Source organism: Epinephelus moara, chromosome 11 (assembly GCF_006386435.1).
Source record: "Epinephelus moara isolate mb chromosome 11, YSFRI_EMoa_1.0, whole genome shotgun sequence".
Lineage (NCBI taxonomy): Eukaryota > Metazoa > Chordata > Actinopteri > Perciformes > Serranidae > Epinephelus > Epinephelus moara.
Window position 1 is genome coordinate 12,778,886 of NC_065516.1, and position 17,969 is coordinate 12,796,854.

The window sequence follows — 17,969 nt, forward strand, 5'->3', positions numbered from 1 at the left end:
TAAGAATTTGAAATTCAAAGCAATCTATCATTCGAAGGGAAAAACATTGCAGCTTGATGGCTGTGTGTGCATGCCTGTGTTTTGCTTTTCCTCCTTGTCACTATAGTGACAGCTCTATCAGTGGGATACGAGAAAGCACTGAGATCCATTCAGCCCTATATCTGTCGAGTGGCACCCCGCTGTTTACTGTTCACTGTGTTCACAGATCATCACTTTTACCAGCCACAAAAAAAAAAACAAATGTCAAGGAAGTTACTGAGATAGTGCAAATTGTCTCCAATGCGTGCATGTCCTGAGAGCGAGGAAAAGTGTCTTAAGTGTGTATTCTCTGCCCTGCAGGTGTTTCAGCCCAGCTGACAAATACCCGTCTGAGGAGGAACACCTCTGTGGGAACTCCCTTCTGGATGGCTCCTGAGGTATGGTAAAAACTGGCCCATAAATGCTCCCGCAGCCTCCTCTCTTTCCACTACATTAGCCTGGAGCAGATCCCAGTGGGCCACAGTTAATAATCATCAAAGAGATAACACTGTCAAATACAATGTGCATAAAAAAAAAGGAATGGACGGCCTCCATCCTCCATCATTCAGCCTCTGTATAATCATAGCTCAGTGCACTAGCAGTTCATATACCCACTATATGGCCAAGAAATGATCACTTTATACCAGTACATAGTCACATGCTTTGTCCTTAACTTTCTCCGATGTGGTATAAGGGACATTATACAGCAAGGTGGTCCCACAGTTTGAGGTTCTTGCTATTGATTAACCTGGCTGGAGTTTATTTTGTGACACTGATCTATGTCTTCTCTCTTCAGTCTGTTTCCTTTTGGGAATGTTATCTTACTTCAATCATACAATAGGGAAGCAGCTGCAGTCTGTGTTTCAATTCACAGTACTAGGAATTACATAGCTGAAGATTCTGATGCACAGATTTACATCCAGTGCCACTGGTCATTGCCCTTTATACAGCAAGTTGGACAGTGAGAGTTTAGAGGTCATGGTGGTGGGTAGGTGTGTAGGACATTTGACTTTTTTGCTGAAGACTGAAGTTTAAGTCTCATTTTTGCAGGTCGTGGGGCACGATGTTACTATTTATTACTATTTTTTGACTGGTAGCCTACATTCCTTTCTTTATTTCAGTTCCAACATTGGTAATGAAGTAAGACTTTTCCCCAGGTTGTCCACATTTATATAGCATGCAAGAACACATGGGGCGAAGTATCTCAGATGCGCTTTTAGTAGGCCATCTTCGTCACATTGTAGTTTCACCAAAACAGCCCCCAGTCAATAACTTCCAACGTCACATTATTACGTAGCCTGATGTAAGTGCAGTCAGATTCTTTTAGCACTGCGGCCATCTTTTCCTAAGTCCTTATGAAATACTCTTTACTTTTCCTTAAACTCATGCCGTTATCCATCCAGGTCAAGAAATAGTGTTTAGTAAGACACAGGGCGTAATTTTTTTGACTTATTCTTTTCGTAGCCGTTTGCACAACCTTTCCTGAACCTCAAGCATTTATTTTAAGTGCTTAACCCTAACCATACTGCAGTTGCAATGCACAAACACTGTAAAACTGGAGAATTTAGAAAACACTGAACATTAATGCAGAGTTTAGCAAAATTGTCTACCATCAACATTTTTTCATTGGCTTGGTAAAACAATGTAAAAAAAAACGGTTCTCGATTCTCAATGAATGGAAGTAGCTTACTAGAATTAAGCTACTTGCCTCATACTAAATTAACACTTTTTGTATTATAATTAGCTTCTTTTTTTATCATAAGCATCTCTTGATTGTATAAAGTAGTGGTAAAGAAGTTTAATAGATGCTAAAATTCAAAAAGGTGGCACACCGGTGAAAAAACATGAACACATTTAACAGAAAAATCAGATTATCTAGCTTTGGGAATTCAACTGAACTCCAGCTGACATCTTGATTGTGCAGTGAGGAGATTAAATGTGAGGAAGGTCCAGCATCAAGTTGTTAATGCATTTATAGCATGTAAGGCCAAAGTGTTCAGTGAGAGCAGAGGCATGTCTGGGGTAATCAAACACACACCTTTCATCTATATTTGATAAGCTGAACCCACAACACTTAAGGAAAACTTCAGCATGTAGTGGCATCACTTAATCTGCACACTTTAGCCTCAACACTGATCATGATTAGATCAGATGAACCATTAGCAACCTCTGTAGGGATAAGATGGGTAAACTCTTCTCCAACCACTGCACCCATGCTACTTTTAAATGCATTTCCTCCCAGTGTGGACGCTGTCCCCTGATTTGCCCTTCATAGACAAACCTTGCATATTCACTGGTCAAATCAAAATGGACATTTTTACATGAGGTTTGCATGCTGTGCAAATTGTGCATTAGAATATACGTGACGTATTCGGTCAGGACTCAAGGATTTTAATCTCATTTGTGTAAAATGTTCGTCACCAAAGTTGCTCAGATGGACTTTGTAGACTAGAAAGTCTTTGGTTGAAAGGTTTATACATGTCAGGAGTGAGAGTGTAAACAAGGATTTATAGTATTATTATTATTATTATTATTACTAGGAAAGAGAACTAGGAGAAGAACTGGTTACCATATGTAACTTCGAGTTGTGGGGTAAGTTGTGTCACATCTGCACAATGTTTTATATTTTGGATGAGCTGTATTTCTATTGACTCTGCTGACTGATGATTTATAATGTGCTAGGAGTATATGTTTTGCTTTTATGATGTTACACTTTGATCATTTAAATTTGCCAAATAGTCATGAGGTGAGATTAAACATTGATTTTTTTGTGTTTGCTATGTAGAGGTATGACAGAATAGTGAGGGACTTTGTGTTTTGTTCTCCGTAAAGCGTGTGTTTGTACACTTGTGCTTCAGGACGTTTTATTGGTGATCTGGTAATGATTCATCTGCTTCTCTTGTCTGTGTACACAAGAACATGCGTATTGGGAATTTAGAATACAAATGATATTGATTTCAGACCTTTGACAATAATGGTAAACGTGTGTGTGTGTGTGTGTGTGTGTGATGTGTACGCATGCCTCCCACTCAGAGATGATTCATACTGTTGATTGGGTACCATGTTGCCCTAAAGACACTGATGATAGACTGTGAGCTGGCGTACTTTGTGTGTGCGTGTGTGTGTGTGTGTGTGCACTTTATTGCCCACAGCAGATGATGATGATGCTGCAGCTTTGGTTGAGCTCTGTTACACTCTTCATCAGGTTCCTTGATATTTTCATATACATTTTGCTCTTACATGTTTGTTTAGAGTATGGTCTGTGTACACGGGCTGACAAAATAAACTTGAATACTGACTCCCTAAAAAGAAGGTAGGCCCAAACGTTACAACTTTAGTCCAGAGGTATGCACTGTATAACAGGATATCCAGTGGTGGAATGTAAGTACGTAGATTCAAGCACTTCAAGCACTGTATATAAGTACAGTTTTGTAGTACCTGTACTTTAATTGAGTGTTTTCATTTTGTGCTGCTTAATACTTCTACTCCTCTACATTTAAGAGGCAAATATTGTACTTTTTACTCCTTTGCATTTATTTGACAATGTAAGTTACCTGTTAATTTGCAAATTTGGATCAATTTGCAGCAATCCATTGTTCTTGGATCTTGTAAAAAAAACAACCTCCGTCATGTACAATTGCAATGGAATGATCATTCAAGTCAGAATTCGAGGTTGGAAACTGATCCATCTACGCTGAGTTAGCCAACATAAATGCACCTGACATTGCAGCAACATGGCGGGTCACACACTGAATGACCTTTTCATAAATTCTTACTCAGTGTAGTGTTTTATGCTGTGTTTGTGTTGTGAAATGTGCTGTAAGAATGCTGTAAGTGCTGTTTCCATTCAGTTGAACTGTCCTTAGACAGAAATCAGTTTTTCTCAATTTCTAACTATTACTGCCCGCCCCCGCAGAGTGTGTTATCTATTCCCGCCCATTCCTGTAGGGTGTGTGTCAGCTTCAGCCCGTATCAGCAAACATTCGAACCATACATACCAACACAATACATTGATTATCAATTGATTTAGTCTACTCCTGTTGTGCAGGGAAAATGCTTTATTTTACTGTGGTATGAAGAAAGATATATTTACAGTAATTCTGGTGTCTCTGGGATTCAGTGTTATTATTATCATCTGTAATATTCCTGAGAAATTCCTCTAAATGTTCAACGTGCGTCACTTTTTCTTGCGCCAACCACTAGTTGGCGACAGATTTGTGTTGGACGCGCGGGATCCCAATCCCTATGCATTCCTGTAATTCATATCCCCGCCTCTTCTTCTGTCAGCAAAACAAATGCACACAACTTGTGCAGCTTTATACTATTGGCTGTATTTCACACTGTTATGCTTGGCACCCTCTTACACAATTTTGAGTTGTTGTACATTATTTGATTGTACATTCTTCTTTGCTAATGGCGCTGCAGTCCTCTTTTGATGCTTGTGAAGCTGAGAGTCTTGACAAACAAACATCAGTTTGCAAAATGACTACTTGTGATACGTGAAGTATATTTGAATGCTAATACTTTTGTAAATTTACTTAAGTAAGTCACTTTTATTTGTAAAAGAGTATTTTTACACTGTGTTATTGCTACTTTTACTCAAGTAAAAGGTCTGAATACTTCTTACACTGATGAAGATAGCAGACTTTTCATCTAAGGTGCTGATCTTCTGTTTTAGGGGTGATGGGGGAGATTTTCTCAGTGCTGTTAGCTTTAATGTTATCACTGATAAAAGTCAAATTAGCAGACTTAACATGACTGATATACTATATGTAGCTATTTTGGTAAGTTTTTAACAATATCTATATTTATATTTTTTTTATTACTTTGCCCTGCTGCTGTAGGTGATAGCATGTGAGCAGCAGCTGGACTCAACCTACGACGCTCGCTGTGACGTCTGGTCACTCGGCATCACCGCCATAGAGCTGGGAGATGGAGACCCACCCCTCTCTGAACTTCACCCAATGAGAGCCCTTTTCAAGATACCCAGGTGAGCCCCCATCACACCTACACAACAATCTATCATCATTATCAGGAGGCTGTGACTTTGACCCTGCCACAATCAGCTTAGGCCTATTCTTCTGTTCTGAATCAATACTCTAAACCCTGGTGCTCACCTGGTTCTGGCTTTAAGGTGACACTGCTAAGCAGTTAGCTTCTGCGCTGCTGTAAATGTGTTAATTGAAATTAAAAGTCAATAGTTGCTCATATTCTGCCTTAATAAACTTTTGAACTTGGATTTTACATAAACTGAAAAGTTCAAAATATGTTTTGGAAGTAAGTTTGTGTGACAAAAAACATTGCTTTGGATGTCTGGAGACACCAGCAGCCTTATTTGTATGTGTGTGTGTATGTGTTTCTTATCTCCCTTATTTTAATAGAAATGATTAATGATGATGTCAAAGTAAAGAAACAACAGTGTCTTTATTCTCTTGACATCCTGCATGTTTCTCATTTGGATGCTCATGAACGTAGTGACTTCCTAATTACAGCTTACGAACTGAGAAATCAGTGCTCTTTTTGTGAATGTGAAGGCAGTCATCCATTATACAGTATTCTAGCAGCAACTGGTCAAAGCAGACCAGGTAAGCGTTACCATGAGTGTGTGTAATTTACTGTAATTTTTTACATGCAGTGTATTTATGCAATGGCTGGAAAATGTATGGAACTATAAAACAAAACCCATCATTTTCATACAAAAACATCGTAGCTTTTTTGAGCTTTTGTACCGCAAATAAAAGCATCAATCAATATACTTTGAGCCTATATAAATGAGGATTATACAACAAAAACACTGAGACTGTGTGAAGTGGCGTATGCTTCTTTTAGGTCTTTTTTGGGCATACACAGTGTTTATAAATGAGACTCCAGATCCACTCCCTCTGTTCTTAGCTTTGAAATACTCTGTTATGCACTCAGTGGCATACTGGTAGTTGATGAGGTGGGTGTACTGCTAGGTAGATGGGTAGGTCACTGAGGAGGAAGTGGGTAAGCTGTACTATATATTCCAATGGCTATTTGGCTAATAGTTGGGTAAACCTGCGTATAAGCTCCACTACACTACTTCATATACTATACTATACAGACATGTACACTATGTAATTGTTTACCAGAGGGAACTTAAATCCACTCAGACCATTTCACTTCCCTGCCAGATGCTTCTCTGGGTCAATATGATCCTGGTAGCAATGCAAATTTGCATTAAATATATTCATATCAAACATTTTATTGAACAAGTGTTGCAACTGTCTCAAATTCACATCACCACCAGTATGAATAGTTTTGAAGTGAAATATTCTCAGGTGAGTGTTTCACATTTTCATGTTGTTTATTCTTCATGCCCCTGATGTGTAAAGGCCTTAAAACTGATCATTATGCAAAATGACTCATTTCAGATAAATATATATTAAATTACTTGATTATAATGTTGCAGCTTATGTCAGTTACTTTATATACTTAATAATTTATATATGGAGAGCCTAAACTATAACAATACAGGCTCAGGTAAAGTACAAGTACCTCAAAATTGTAATCAAGTACGTTACTTGTGTAAATGTACTGAGTTACATTCCACAGCTGCTGTTTTATGAGGTCTGAAAAAAGACAATGCTTTAAACATGTGTGTTTTTAACAGCTAAGCTAAAATAAGTTGATTTTTTATTCCTTTCACTGATGCAGACTGTCGGAATATAAAGACTGGGTATTGCTGCAGTACTGCAAACCAGAAAATCCACCTCCTGCTCCCCAACACAGTGATTTGCTTCTCGGTACAGACTGTCACCAGACAAAGTACAGTCTTTTCATTTTAAATGGCTTTTTTCTGCTCGCAGGGGCTTATTCATAAACCCCTCCCCTCCTGGCACTGATCCCATTCATCCTGTGGGTGGAGGCTGAGAGCACAGCCACCCTCTTTCTCATCTGTGTGTGTTTTGTGGGCTGAAGGTGAAAAGTAATTGTTTATCGTCTCCTGATTCCAGCGTGAGAGCTGCATAAGCACTTACCATCACTGTCGTCTTGACGGCACCACACTTTGTCCATCACTGCCCTGAAACAGTGTGGTCCTACACACACACACACACACACACACACACACACACACACACACAAACGCATACACAGACAGCTCCTGTGACATAGCTGTCCTGTGTGTTTGCTCTGGGGGTCGTGCTCCACAGGAGACATCACACAGCTTCCTCAGAATCTATGTGACTGCTGCAGCCAGAGCTTCAGGCTGTCTGTTCACACTCCTCACTTCCCTCCGCTCACTACTCTGGGTTCATTCGTCAAGCAGTCTTGGAAAAAGCCACGCTGAGGGCACTGATTTATACACACCCTGTTTTATTTAATTTAGCTTAAACAGTACCACACAGACACAGCAGATCATCAAGGATGACCCTCATTTCACTGTTTTTAATATAATGCCTGAATACGACACAGCATATGCATCAGTACAGTAAAATGCAATTCCACACAGTGTTTACCTTTCTGATGGTTGATAAAATGATTTCTTTGGTGGTAACTGTAGTAGTAGGCACCAGATGCAGGTGTAGCTTCTCATTCCCCCTCCCCCCTGTTGTATTTACAGTATGCGGGGCAAATTGTTAGGTTGAAAAAGACACTTCTCACCATTAAATCCCTTTTTAAAAAGTAGTTGTTTTTACCTGTGGAAGGCCGAGTCTGTGCTTTGCCTTCATTGTGTTCTTAAGGGTTTAAATAAAACTGTTTGGGATGGTTAACTAGCTCTTTGTCCTGGTAAAGTTAGAACCTGTAGTTTGTGGTGTTTTTGTGTTGGTTTGCATCATATTGTATCGCACAGTGTTCATGGTATTTTGTCCACCACCTTGCCCACTCTTTCTGATTATAATATAATGCAATCCAAAATTAAAACATCACTGATAATTAGCTAGTTAACAACCGTAAGTGAACTTAACTTATTATATAATCGTCACCAGCGAGCAATGCATCATGGGATAGGCTGGGCCACGAAGAATTTATCCATTGCATCCTCCAAGTTCTGGGAGAGAAGGCTGCATTTGAAGGAGCCTTCAAAATGGGACAGCCCTGGTCACGCTGATGTGACGAATCGGTCTTCAAATGCAGCCCTTTGAAGGCTGCAGGCCCTGAATTGAGACACAGCTATTGAATTCATTAATCTACAAACAAGGCCTTAAATGTTATTAAAATGTCTTAAATCAGTCTTTCAAAAGTCTTAAAAATGCTCAGGCATGGGAAGTAGAATTTTATGAATCGTCTTTCTGAATGCATTGAAAAATCTCCAAATAATTGATAACATTTATTTATTTTTGGAATGATTTAGTGAAAACCTCTCACGTTAACTTCACACAGATCAGGATAGTGGAACTAGCAACGCAGAGCAGAGGATCCACTAGCTAGCTGTCGCTGTACAGTGGACAACATAGGAAGGTGCAAATTCAACGAAAGCTGGCTATTTAACCAATATTTTGCGGCATGGCTAAAACTGGTACACGACAATGCATCTGAAATTTGGTGTATTTTATGGAAAATGTTGTTCCAAACTCGACACAATCAAGGCAGTGGAATCCCACATGCAGGGTGAGAAACACTGAATCGTCAAGAAAACCCACAAACAAATACCAAAAAGTTACAATAAACATCTGAGCAAAACTGGCCCTTAACCCAAAGTAACTGATGTCAGTTCATTTTTTTTCCTGGTCGAAAATTTCATTCTGAGTGACACTAAAAAAGTCTTACTTTACGTTCAAACCAGAAAACCAGAAGCTTCCAAAGAGGCAAAGTCTCTCGTGGACTTCCAAGAAGCACGATTGTCAAAAATAGTTGTGGCAGCTTTGGTTGCTCTAGTCGCTCATCACGTGAATCATTGAACGTTCAATCGTGCTTGTCAATTTAAAAGAGCCACAAAGTGGACTACTGGCTTGAAAGCAGCATAGTTGCTGCTTGCTGTTGTCCAGTCAAAAAAGCTCATAGTTGGCCCATAGAAAGTTATGTTTGGTCAATGAAAACAGAAAACGTATGTCATCCTATTCAAACCAAGCAAGGAAGACTGGCATGCTACGTCGCAACATTAGCCTGCAATTCTCTCCTCTATTACTAACATTACACACTTTAAATCTCACCAGACCAACCAACTACCTCCGCGACACAGTCCCAAGCCTCATTCTGTTTATTTTGGTCTCTGTAACCGAACAGTGACACATTATAAAGGACTGAGTGGGCGCAAACACAAGTAATAAACTTCTCAATATCGGAACAAGTGTGCTGTAGGAACCAAAGTTACAAGGCTTGTTCTCTGGGACCCACTTCATCGAAGCACGTCAGCATTCCAATTTGTTGTTGCCGAACCGCATCAGAGCTCATTACCATAAAGTTAAATGAGTTTTAACTTCCCTCTGGACCGCTCCAGTCGCTTTGGTTGCCCAAGACACGTGGCTGACGACCAGGTCGCCCAAGTCGCCGGACTCTCATTGAACATGAATGACTTCTGCCATTTTGGAAGCTCTGGTTGCTATTGGTGTGAACGTACAGTTTGAAAGTCTTAAATCTAACTTACCTTTAGCTGTCAGAATCCTGCTATGTGAACATATAACATGACTTATTTACTGTATATACAATACTTTGTCCACATATGTGTTCATATTATATATTTTACAACAAAAAGCCTATGTTTTCTTCTGGACAGACACCACACATACCTAGCCTCATTAGGAAACTGATATTGCAAGTTAAAAGAGTAAAAAAACACACACACAAGCACAGGTAACACTTTCTTGTGAGAAAGACAAGGATTTGGAGGACGCTGTATGTGCAGAAGTCAAATCCCTGCTCAAAGCATCACACTCAGGAGCAGGTTAAAGATTAAAGTGCTTTCCTAATTATGCACACGTGTAAAGATTTAAGCTCTAATCCATCATTATCTTGAAAAGAGAAGATTTAAATTTGCCTCACATACTGTACAGAGTGAATTTATTACAGCACGCAGTGAGTAAATATGAAGTTTACTGTTTTAGGATGGGTATAAACAAGGTACTGGAATTAAAATACATCCTCATATTTGTATCCAGGCCATTAAAAACCCTTAATAGTTATACCTTAAATGTGACTGCCTCTGCAAGACCCAGTTTGTCTTCAGGATAAGAAAAACACCTTAATAGTCGCAGCATTAGCAGAACAGACTCCAAATAAATGTCTCATGCATTTGCTGTCTATATTGGGTGTGTTGTGTGATAAACAGGAGATGCATGTCCTCTCATTAGACCAATTTATCGCTGTCAGAGCCAACGTGAAAAGGGCCTTGGTACATTAGCAGGCAGCATTGACTTCCCCAACACTTGCCAGGAACCCTCTTGTAAAAGGTACTTAAAGCAGAGCGAGGAATTACAGCAAATTAGCTCATTTGTTTGCCGGATGTGAGGCCTTGTTACACTTGACCCTTTAACAACCTGAGTCTGTTTTGAATGGGATTTTTACAGGAGAAGCTTTAAGTTTTAAGATCTGGCTATATATTTGATTGCAAGTGTTACTGACTATTGCTTTTATGTCATAAAATCAGCCCTATCAATACCTCCCAGCTGCACAGGTGGAGCCTCATTTGTTAGTGCCACCGCAGAAACGCCTCTGGATGTCCTCGATGACAAATAGTTATGCTTTCGCTCCACTCTGTGCCTCGGCCTTTTGTTCTCCGGCCCGCCTTCGTAAATCCCATCTCATCTTATCTTTCTATTTATCTTTTCCATTCCCTCCTTTAACAGAAATCCTCCACCTACTCTCCACCAGCCGGAGCTCTGGTCAGATGACTTTAATGACTTCATCTGCAAGTGAGTGCGGATGCTAGTGTGTTTGTTATGCCTCTGTGAATAACAAATATTTACACTCATGCATACCACTTTGAATATAAATCCAAGATATTCATTGCACACCTCCTCCTTTACTTTTTCTCCCCTCAGATGTCTGATTAAGGACTTTGAGCTGAGACCAAATGTGCTAGACCTGCTCCAGCATGTGTTCATCAAACAGATTGTTGGCAGAGAGAAAATACTGCAGAAACAATTGATTGAACTCATTGATCTCAACCAACAAATAGGAGTCATCGAAAAAACAAGGTATTGTCCAGACTGTTTGCATGTTTCCTTTCCACAATCTCACATTTCCATGTGTATTCGTGACATGTTCGAAGCACTCCTGTTTGTCTCACAGTATGAGCAGAACACTCACACACCATAAAGTGTTTGATAGATTTTGTTATAAAACCCCAAGAAAAACTTAAAGCCTGCAAGCCTCCCTGTCAGTGGGTTTTATATGGTAGGCTGCAGCTTAGCTTTTGCAGACAGTATAATCCAAATTACCCTTCTTGCTGGATGTTTTACAAGCCCTGTCACTCTCACATAAACAACAGCTCAATCCTGCTCCAGCTTCACTCGAGGTGCAGGCTACACAGCGTGAGTCAAAAAATGTTGGCCCAGAAAGTGTGTATTGCCCGTACAGTCATGACATGTTAATCTTATTTCTGTCGTTTAAGCCATCATGGAAAGACAGAAAGAAGCACAGACAGTAATGACAGGTAACAAATGCCTATATGACCTTTTTGCCACAGTAGGAGTAGATGATAATTGGCTTTTTCTTATTGTTCAGTCAGAGCTGTTGTTGTAGTTGTGATCACACATGTATTTGCAGTCATCTACATGGGCTGATTTTAGATTGGTTACCTGCTTTCACCCTGCCATCATAAATATTGTTGTTTGTCTCATGAGTCTTTTTGTACCATCCTGTTATTTGACGCTGTAGTGTAACTGAGGTTGTGACCTTTGTTGTGAACAGGCTACAGCAGTTGATGAGCTCCAAAGCTTCTCAGTGTTCATCATTAACTTCAGATAAATGGAGTTTTAGCAATCATGATGGGGAATTACCACCATTATCAACTAAATAATGATATATTTTATCGGATGTGGCTGATAGCAAGGTGCTGCTTATCCAGTAAAGCAAAAACCTAGTGCAGTGATTTTAAATGCAGCACTAAGTTTGCGCTTAGCTGCTCTTTTGATACATTTTAATTACTCCACATTTCTTTTTGCTAGTCTTTAAAAAGATTTTTCACTGGAACCTATAAAGTGACAGTTCCACCTTAAAATCAAAATATTTTTCCCTTTACCTGTATTGCCATTTATAAATCTAGACTGTCTTGGCGTGAGTTGCCGAGTGTTGGTGATATCGGCCGTAGAGATGTCTACATTCTCTCCCCTATTAAGGAACTAAACGGCACTTGGCTTTTGATGCTGAAAGCGCCTAAAAAGATACATTTGCAAAACTCAACAGCAATGTCTCTTTCCAGAAATCATGATATGGTGACTCGAGATCATCAGTCCTTCCAAGATCTAGTGGCGAAAAAAACTTGAATTTGTGGCCAATTTTGTCAAAAAAAACAAAAACAGGAAAAAAAAGTGATTTTTTTTTTTTTTTTAAACTACCACCTCCAAAAAAAATAAGTCATGTAATCATGCTATAATAATCATACTGAATATTACAAAAATAGCTGCAAATGTTTTTTTATTTTTTTTATAGTTTTCTTCTTTAATTTTAATTAATTAGTTTCAAAACATGGACTCCAGTAATGTTGCAAAAAATCCTGAGTGAATATCGTAGCTCTCAAACCAGACAATGTGACTGTGAAACAACATGTAAGCTACATCTTCTGTAAACATAACATGTTAATACATTCAACACATATTGTATGCATTTAAACAGTGCAAATTCTTACGTCAATACAGAGTGTTTCTCCATACAGCAATGCCATTAGCGTGATGATGACGTGTCTGATGACGTTTCAAATGACGTCACATGGGCAACGACTTCCGGGACTGGATAATCCACAGACCGTGTTGTGAGCAGTTTCATAAAGGAACTATTTTCTTTATACTAAACTACACCTGCCAACTGTATCACCACACCGCAAGCCGAGTGCCATCTTATTTCATTATATTTGAGAGAAGGCAGACATCCCTGTAGCCAATATATCCAACACTCAGCAACTCACACCAAAATAATCTAGATTGATAAACAGCACTAAGAGGAAAAATATGTATTTTTGATTTTGGGGTGAACTGTCCCTTTAAATATTTACGTGTTTAAAGTAATGGAATCCTCCTGGTACACTCTTGGTTCCCTTCAATGTAGAAATTGTGAAAGAGAACATACATCACCAAGTTGCTTTCATAAATGATCTGGTTTTACTGAGCAGAAAGGGTGTGAGGTGGTCAATTAAAATGGGGATGAAGAGGCAGATTAAACATTTATAAATATGTGGTTGTAGTTTATTTCAGTTCGCTTCTTGCCTACTACATTTAGAGAAACCACCACTTAGTCTCAGGAGTCTGACAGGAGAAACGGAACTACATACTGATGGTTCAGCATTAATGCTATAGAGAATTGTTTTTACATTTAGATCTTTATCTAGCCAAAGCTTTGATTATATTTATATTGTATAGGGTTTTCTTTAAGTGAAGAGATGTACCATTTTGCCTTAGCAAACACCAGCAATGTGCACTGCTACAGTATGTGCCCATAATGCATTGAATTTAGATTACTTATCCTGTCATGTAAACATAACATACATTGCTCAGTGAAAACTGGTTGCGGATTCTGTGAGTTATAGGCATGAACGCATTCATACTAAAAGAGGAGGCCATATGAAGACACAGACTGACCCAGATGAGGTGGACGACCTCGCCACCCTCGAACTTCTAGATGAGGTAAGAGAGTTGACCGTCTGTTCAATGATTTAACTAGATATATTTCAATAACAAAACAACAATACTTGGCTATCATCATGAGTGGTGTCATTCTGACAGCAGACACTGAGCCAAAAAGCCAAAATAGTGTAAATAATACCAACAATACTGTCAGAAACAGCACAACTCATGACAAAGGGCATCATTTCATTCTCTATTGTGGCGAAACATGACTTTTTTTAGGCTGCACTTTATTTATATAATCTTACCACAAGATCCATTTGTGGCTTTCTGGATCTTTTAAATGTAATAACAAAATCTTCCACTGAACTTTTAACCTCAGCTCAGCAAAATTAAAAAAAATAGAAAATAACATTTCATGACAACTGAGCAATCTCCATCTGCTGAGGAAGACAGTGTGATGCAGTGAAAATCTTCAGAACAGCTACTAAATGGACCTTTTAGTCACACTGTTTTGACAACTAGTTATTTCTTTTTAAATTTCCTTTTAAATTGTCCTCTGATTATATTTATGTCTAAAAAAGATCTTTAGTGTCTAACTAAAATGGAAGGAATTTCTGTCTCCTTTGATATTCTCGACAACCTCTCATCCGATCAACTTCACACTTAGCGGGTGTATTGCCAAGGACCTGCGGAAGTGCAGTGTCGGGTGCAGGCTCTTGAGCTCTACAGGACGTATTTATAGTAGAGTGTTACTATGCCAGAAGTACACAGTGTGTAGTGTAATGAGAGTGGAACCCTATAAACTGATTGCTAAACGGCATGCTGGGTACCGTAATACGGTAAGAGAGGCCGGAGGTGTTAGTTGTAGCAAACTCAAACCATAGACTGTAAAAATAAAACACTGAAAATACTATACACTAAAATAAAGACTCAAACATGTCAAGTATCAGCGATGTAACTTTGTTAATGAATGCTTTTAGTCTTTAACCAAAACATTAAGCATAATTTTTCCCCAATCATTTGTGCTGTGAGTGAGAAATGCACGGCAGCATCTCACAAATAACATTTGGAACAAATTATCATATCTGAGCGCTGCATTGATGTATTGAATGATACAATCAGTCTCAGTTGCCAGCGGATATTTCCACCCATCCTTCAATATGAGCAGCTCTTCTGGTATGAGGGAGGCAGTCCCGCGCTGCTGTTGTTGATGTACCTGTCCTGGCAGTGTGAAGACAGGAGAATTAATCACTGTATGACAAGCTAAAGCACTGCTTGTTATCGCTCATAATATGCTTTGGCAGTATGTTTAGAAAATACTATATATNCATGCTTTGACTTGAGTCAGGACACAAGCTAAAGCACTGCTTGTTATCGCTCATAATATGCTTTGGCAGTATGTTTAGAAAATACTGTATATTCTACCTGTTGTGTGAATCTTTTTCAGAACACGGTCACAGAGCAGCTCCAGAGCCGCTATGGACGAGATCAAATCTACACGTATGTGGGAGACATCCTCATCGCAGTCAATCCTTTCCATAAGATGGAGATATACACCCCTGAGGTCTGTACACATATAGGCCTTTGTGTGTTTCTTTTATGCACCTGTGCTCGTACATTTGGTCAATAACGCACTGAATGTAGCCAAGGATATCTCATTAGTGCCTCTGCAGTTCTTCAGTTGGCTGCATCCCATTTAGCCTTACCTGCACACACATCACACACACACACACACACACACACATATTCCCTGCCTCTGCCATACCTCGCTGACTCTATTTTCCTCCCAGTCATCATGTTTTTCTTTGCCTCAAGTTTGTCGCTACTTTTCATTTCTCTCCTCCAAGAACAAAAATATAATTTACAGTATGGACAGTTTTTTTTTTTAATGAAATTTAACTTGTTGTGCAAAATAGCAAGTGTATTTTTCTTCCACATAACATCTACATCATGGTATCCACCAATACATTCATATTCATGTTTTAAATTTGCCTTTTCTTTTCACTGTCAACCCTGTTCTCTTTATAGTACACCAAGATGTACATAGGAGCGAAGCGTACAGCTAATCCACCACACATCTTCGCTGTGGCTGACATCGCCTACCAGTCCATGGTGTCATATAATGCAGACCAGGTAATGCAGCTGTACTCCGGTTATTATTTTTAAGCATCCTGAGTGCTGAAAGTTGCTTTTAACTCAGCTTGTTTGGGTGAATCATGTCACTTTTACATAAAAAAGAGTTTAATTGGTAATGGTGATAAAGTAATAATGATAGTATTTGTATAAGGAGGTGTAGGTTGAATTATATGAGTAGCATTATTCTCCAGATTTTCATGAAACTTGGTGGAAGGGTGTAGCATGGGTCAAGGGAGAACCCATTGAATTTTGGAGCAAATTCCAAATTATGGAGCAGATGCATAAATTATTTTTCGCTTTCATTAATATTGCAAGAAAGCGCATTTGGCATTGGCGGAATAAATGCCACACAAATCCAGTTACTGGTAGTAAAGTTTAATAGTGCCAAAACACAGCCAACTGTAGAAACATGATGACTCCATTTCACAATCCACATTCATGGGTTCTCAACTCTCTGAGGTAGCCTCAACCTATAGTTGCTTAAACCTCATGAAGAAAACATACTTTGACGTCCTTCAGTCCCTCCAGGATGTTGCAATGTTGCAATCGCAACAATTAATGCAAATTCAGCCAGTCCTCATGAATTCTGTGCAACCTTGCAATTGCAATTTTGTTTAATCATCGCAACCAGAGGGTTGCTGGCTCAAGTCCCTGTACGGACCAAGTTTGAAGTGTACACTGGTAGCTGGAGAGGTGCCAGTTCTCCTCCTCGAGCAAGGCACTGAACCCTGCCTGTCCAAGGCAGCCCCCTCGTTTTGACATCTGTCCATTTAATGCATGTGTGTGTATTTCAGGCTTGTGTGTGTATGACAACAGAGTGAAAAAGAATGAATTTCCCCTCAGGGATTAATAAAGTATATAAGAGAAAATAAAAGAAAAAAGCAGTTTCAGTGTTGGTGTGAGACTAATGTATCTGCATTCATATGCAGATATCTATTTATAGAGATTAGTAAACAGTGACTGGTACACAGAAGAGGAAGTCTTGGCCCAGACACGCAGCGCTGGCCTGGCTCTCAACGAAAACGCCGAAGGCGGGGCTGTATGTCCCTTGCTGGCGGATGTATTCTTTAGATGGCAAAACATTATGGAACCCCCCAAACGACTTACCCGCACAATGTACAAACAAATCCGAATTTCTCCTTTTACGAGAATAAGTCAGATTATTGGTGGAGGTGATAATACACCAATGATGACATATTTATGAATGCAGATATCAATTTTTGCCAATAAACAACTGAAAATTTTACACACTGTCCCTTTAAATTTAAGCTGAAAAAGGTACATAAAAAGGTCACCAGCAAAAATCAAAATTCTCTGGCAAAAGACCTCAGAAGCCCTGTTTCATATGTGTCTCCCCCAATATTGAAATGCAACATACTGTCTTTGGCCCAGGGATCTTGGTTTCTCTGTTATCCGGATATCTGCCAGCTGCACTGGAACCCCCAAAATACTGTCCGATGCCCCCGAGGGCTTATCGTCTGCTGATGAGTTCTGAGATTGGTCTACCACAAGCTCACTGGTTGTGATGATGTTGAGCTTCAGGTTATTGTCATTGCACCTTATGGGGAAACTCTCTATCAGTCCTCTATACATGCCTGTTGCTCTCTGGAAATTATTCACTGGAACCTCGCATGTCAATACAGTGGCAACTTCCATTTAAAAAAATAGACTTAAAACCTTTAGTTATTTTCTTTCACCACATGTGACTGCAACTGCATATAATATAATTATTATATTAAAGTTAGGGTCAGGACTGGACAGGCATGGATGTAAACTGCAACTTGACTAGTTGGCAGAGGAATACAACCACAAGTCGGTACTTGTAGTTTGTGAAATGTATGTAACATCAAATGCACCTTTTACTCAAAATAATATTCTGATTTTGACTTTTTTTAAAGACTAGAAGTGTTTTATCAAATGATATATTTTCACTATATTTTGCTACAATATTGGAGTTTCAATACCTTTTGTAGCGGTGGTAAATTTATGTGTCTTTTATGTACTGTATTTGAGTTACTGTAAACTAGAAAATGTTTGATTAATTACAGGACAACTCAGAAATTTTAAAACCCCTGGAGTAATGTCCAAGCCCTCTGACTGTAAGAGGGGTTTACCTCTTGAGAGCTGAAG

General features: G+C 39.2%; 1 protein-coding gene across 1 annotated transcript in view; it reads left to right on the forward strand.

Moving 5' to 3' along the window:
* myo3a (myosin IIIA) overlaps positions 1 to 17,969 on the forward strand; it is a 97,207-nt gene that overhangs the window by 32,024 nt on the left and 47,214 nt on the right. The window contains exons 6-13 of the mRNA XM_050056451.1: positions 340 to 416; positions 4,863 to 5,008; positions 10,767 to 10,832; positions 10,962 to 11,117; positions 11,534 to 11,575; positions 13,664 to 13,760; positions 15,151 to 15,267; positions 15,732 to 15,836. Of these exons, the coding sequence (XP_049912408.1) occupies positions 340 to 416; positions 4,863 to 5,008; positions 10,767 to 10,832; positions 10,962 to 11,117; positions 11,534 to 11,575; positions 13,664 to 13,760; positions 15,151 to 15,267; positions 15,732 to 15,836 (806 nt within the window). The remainder of the gene's footprint in view (positions 1 to 339; positions 417 to 4,862; positions 5,009 to 10,766; positions 10,833 to 10,961; positions 11,118 to 11,533; positions 11,576 to 13,663; positions 13,761 to 15,150; positions 15,268 to 15,731; positions 15,837 to 17,969) is intronic.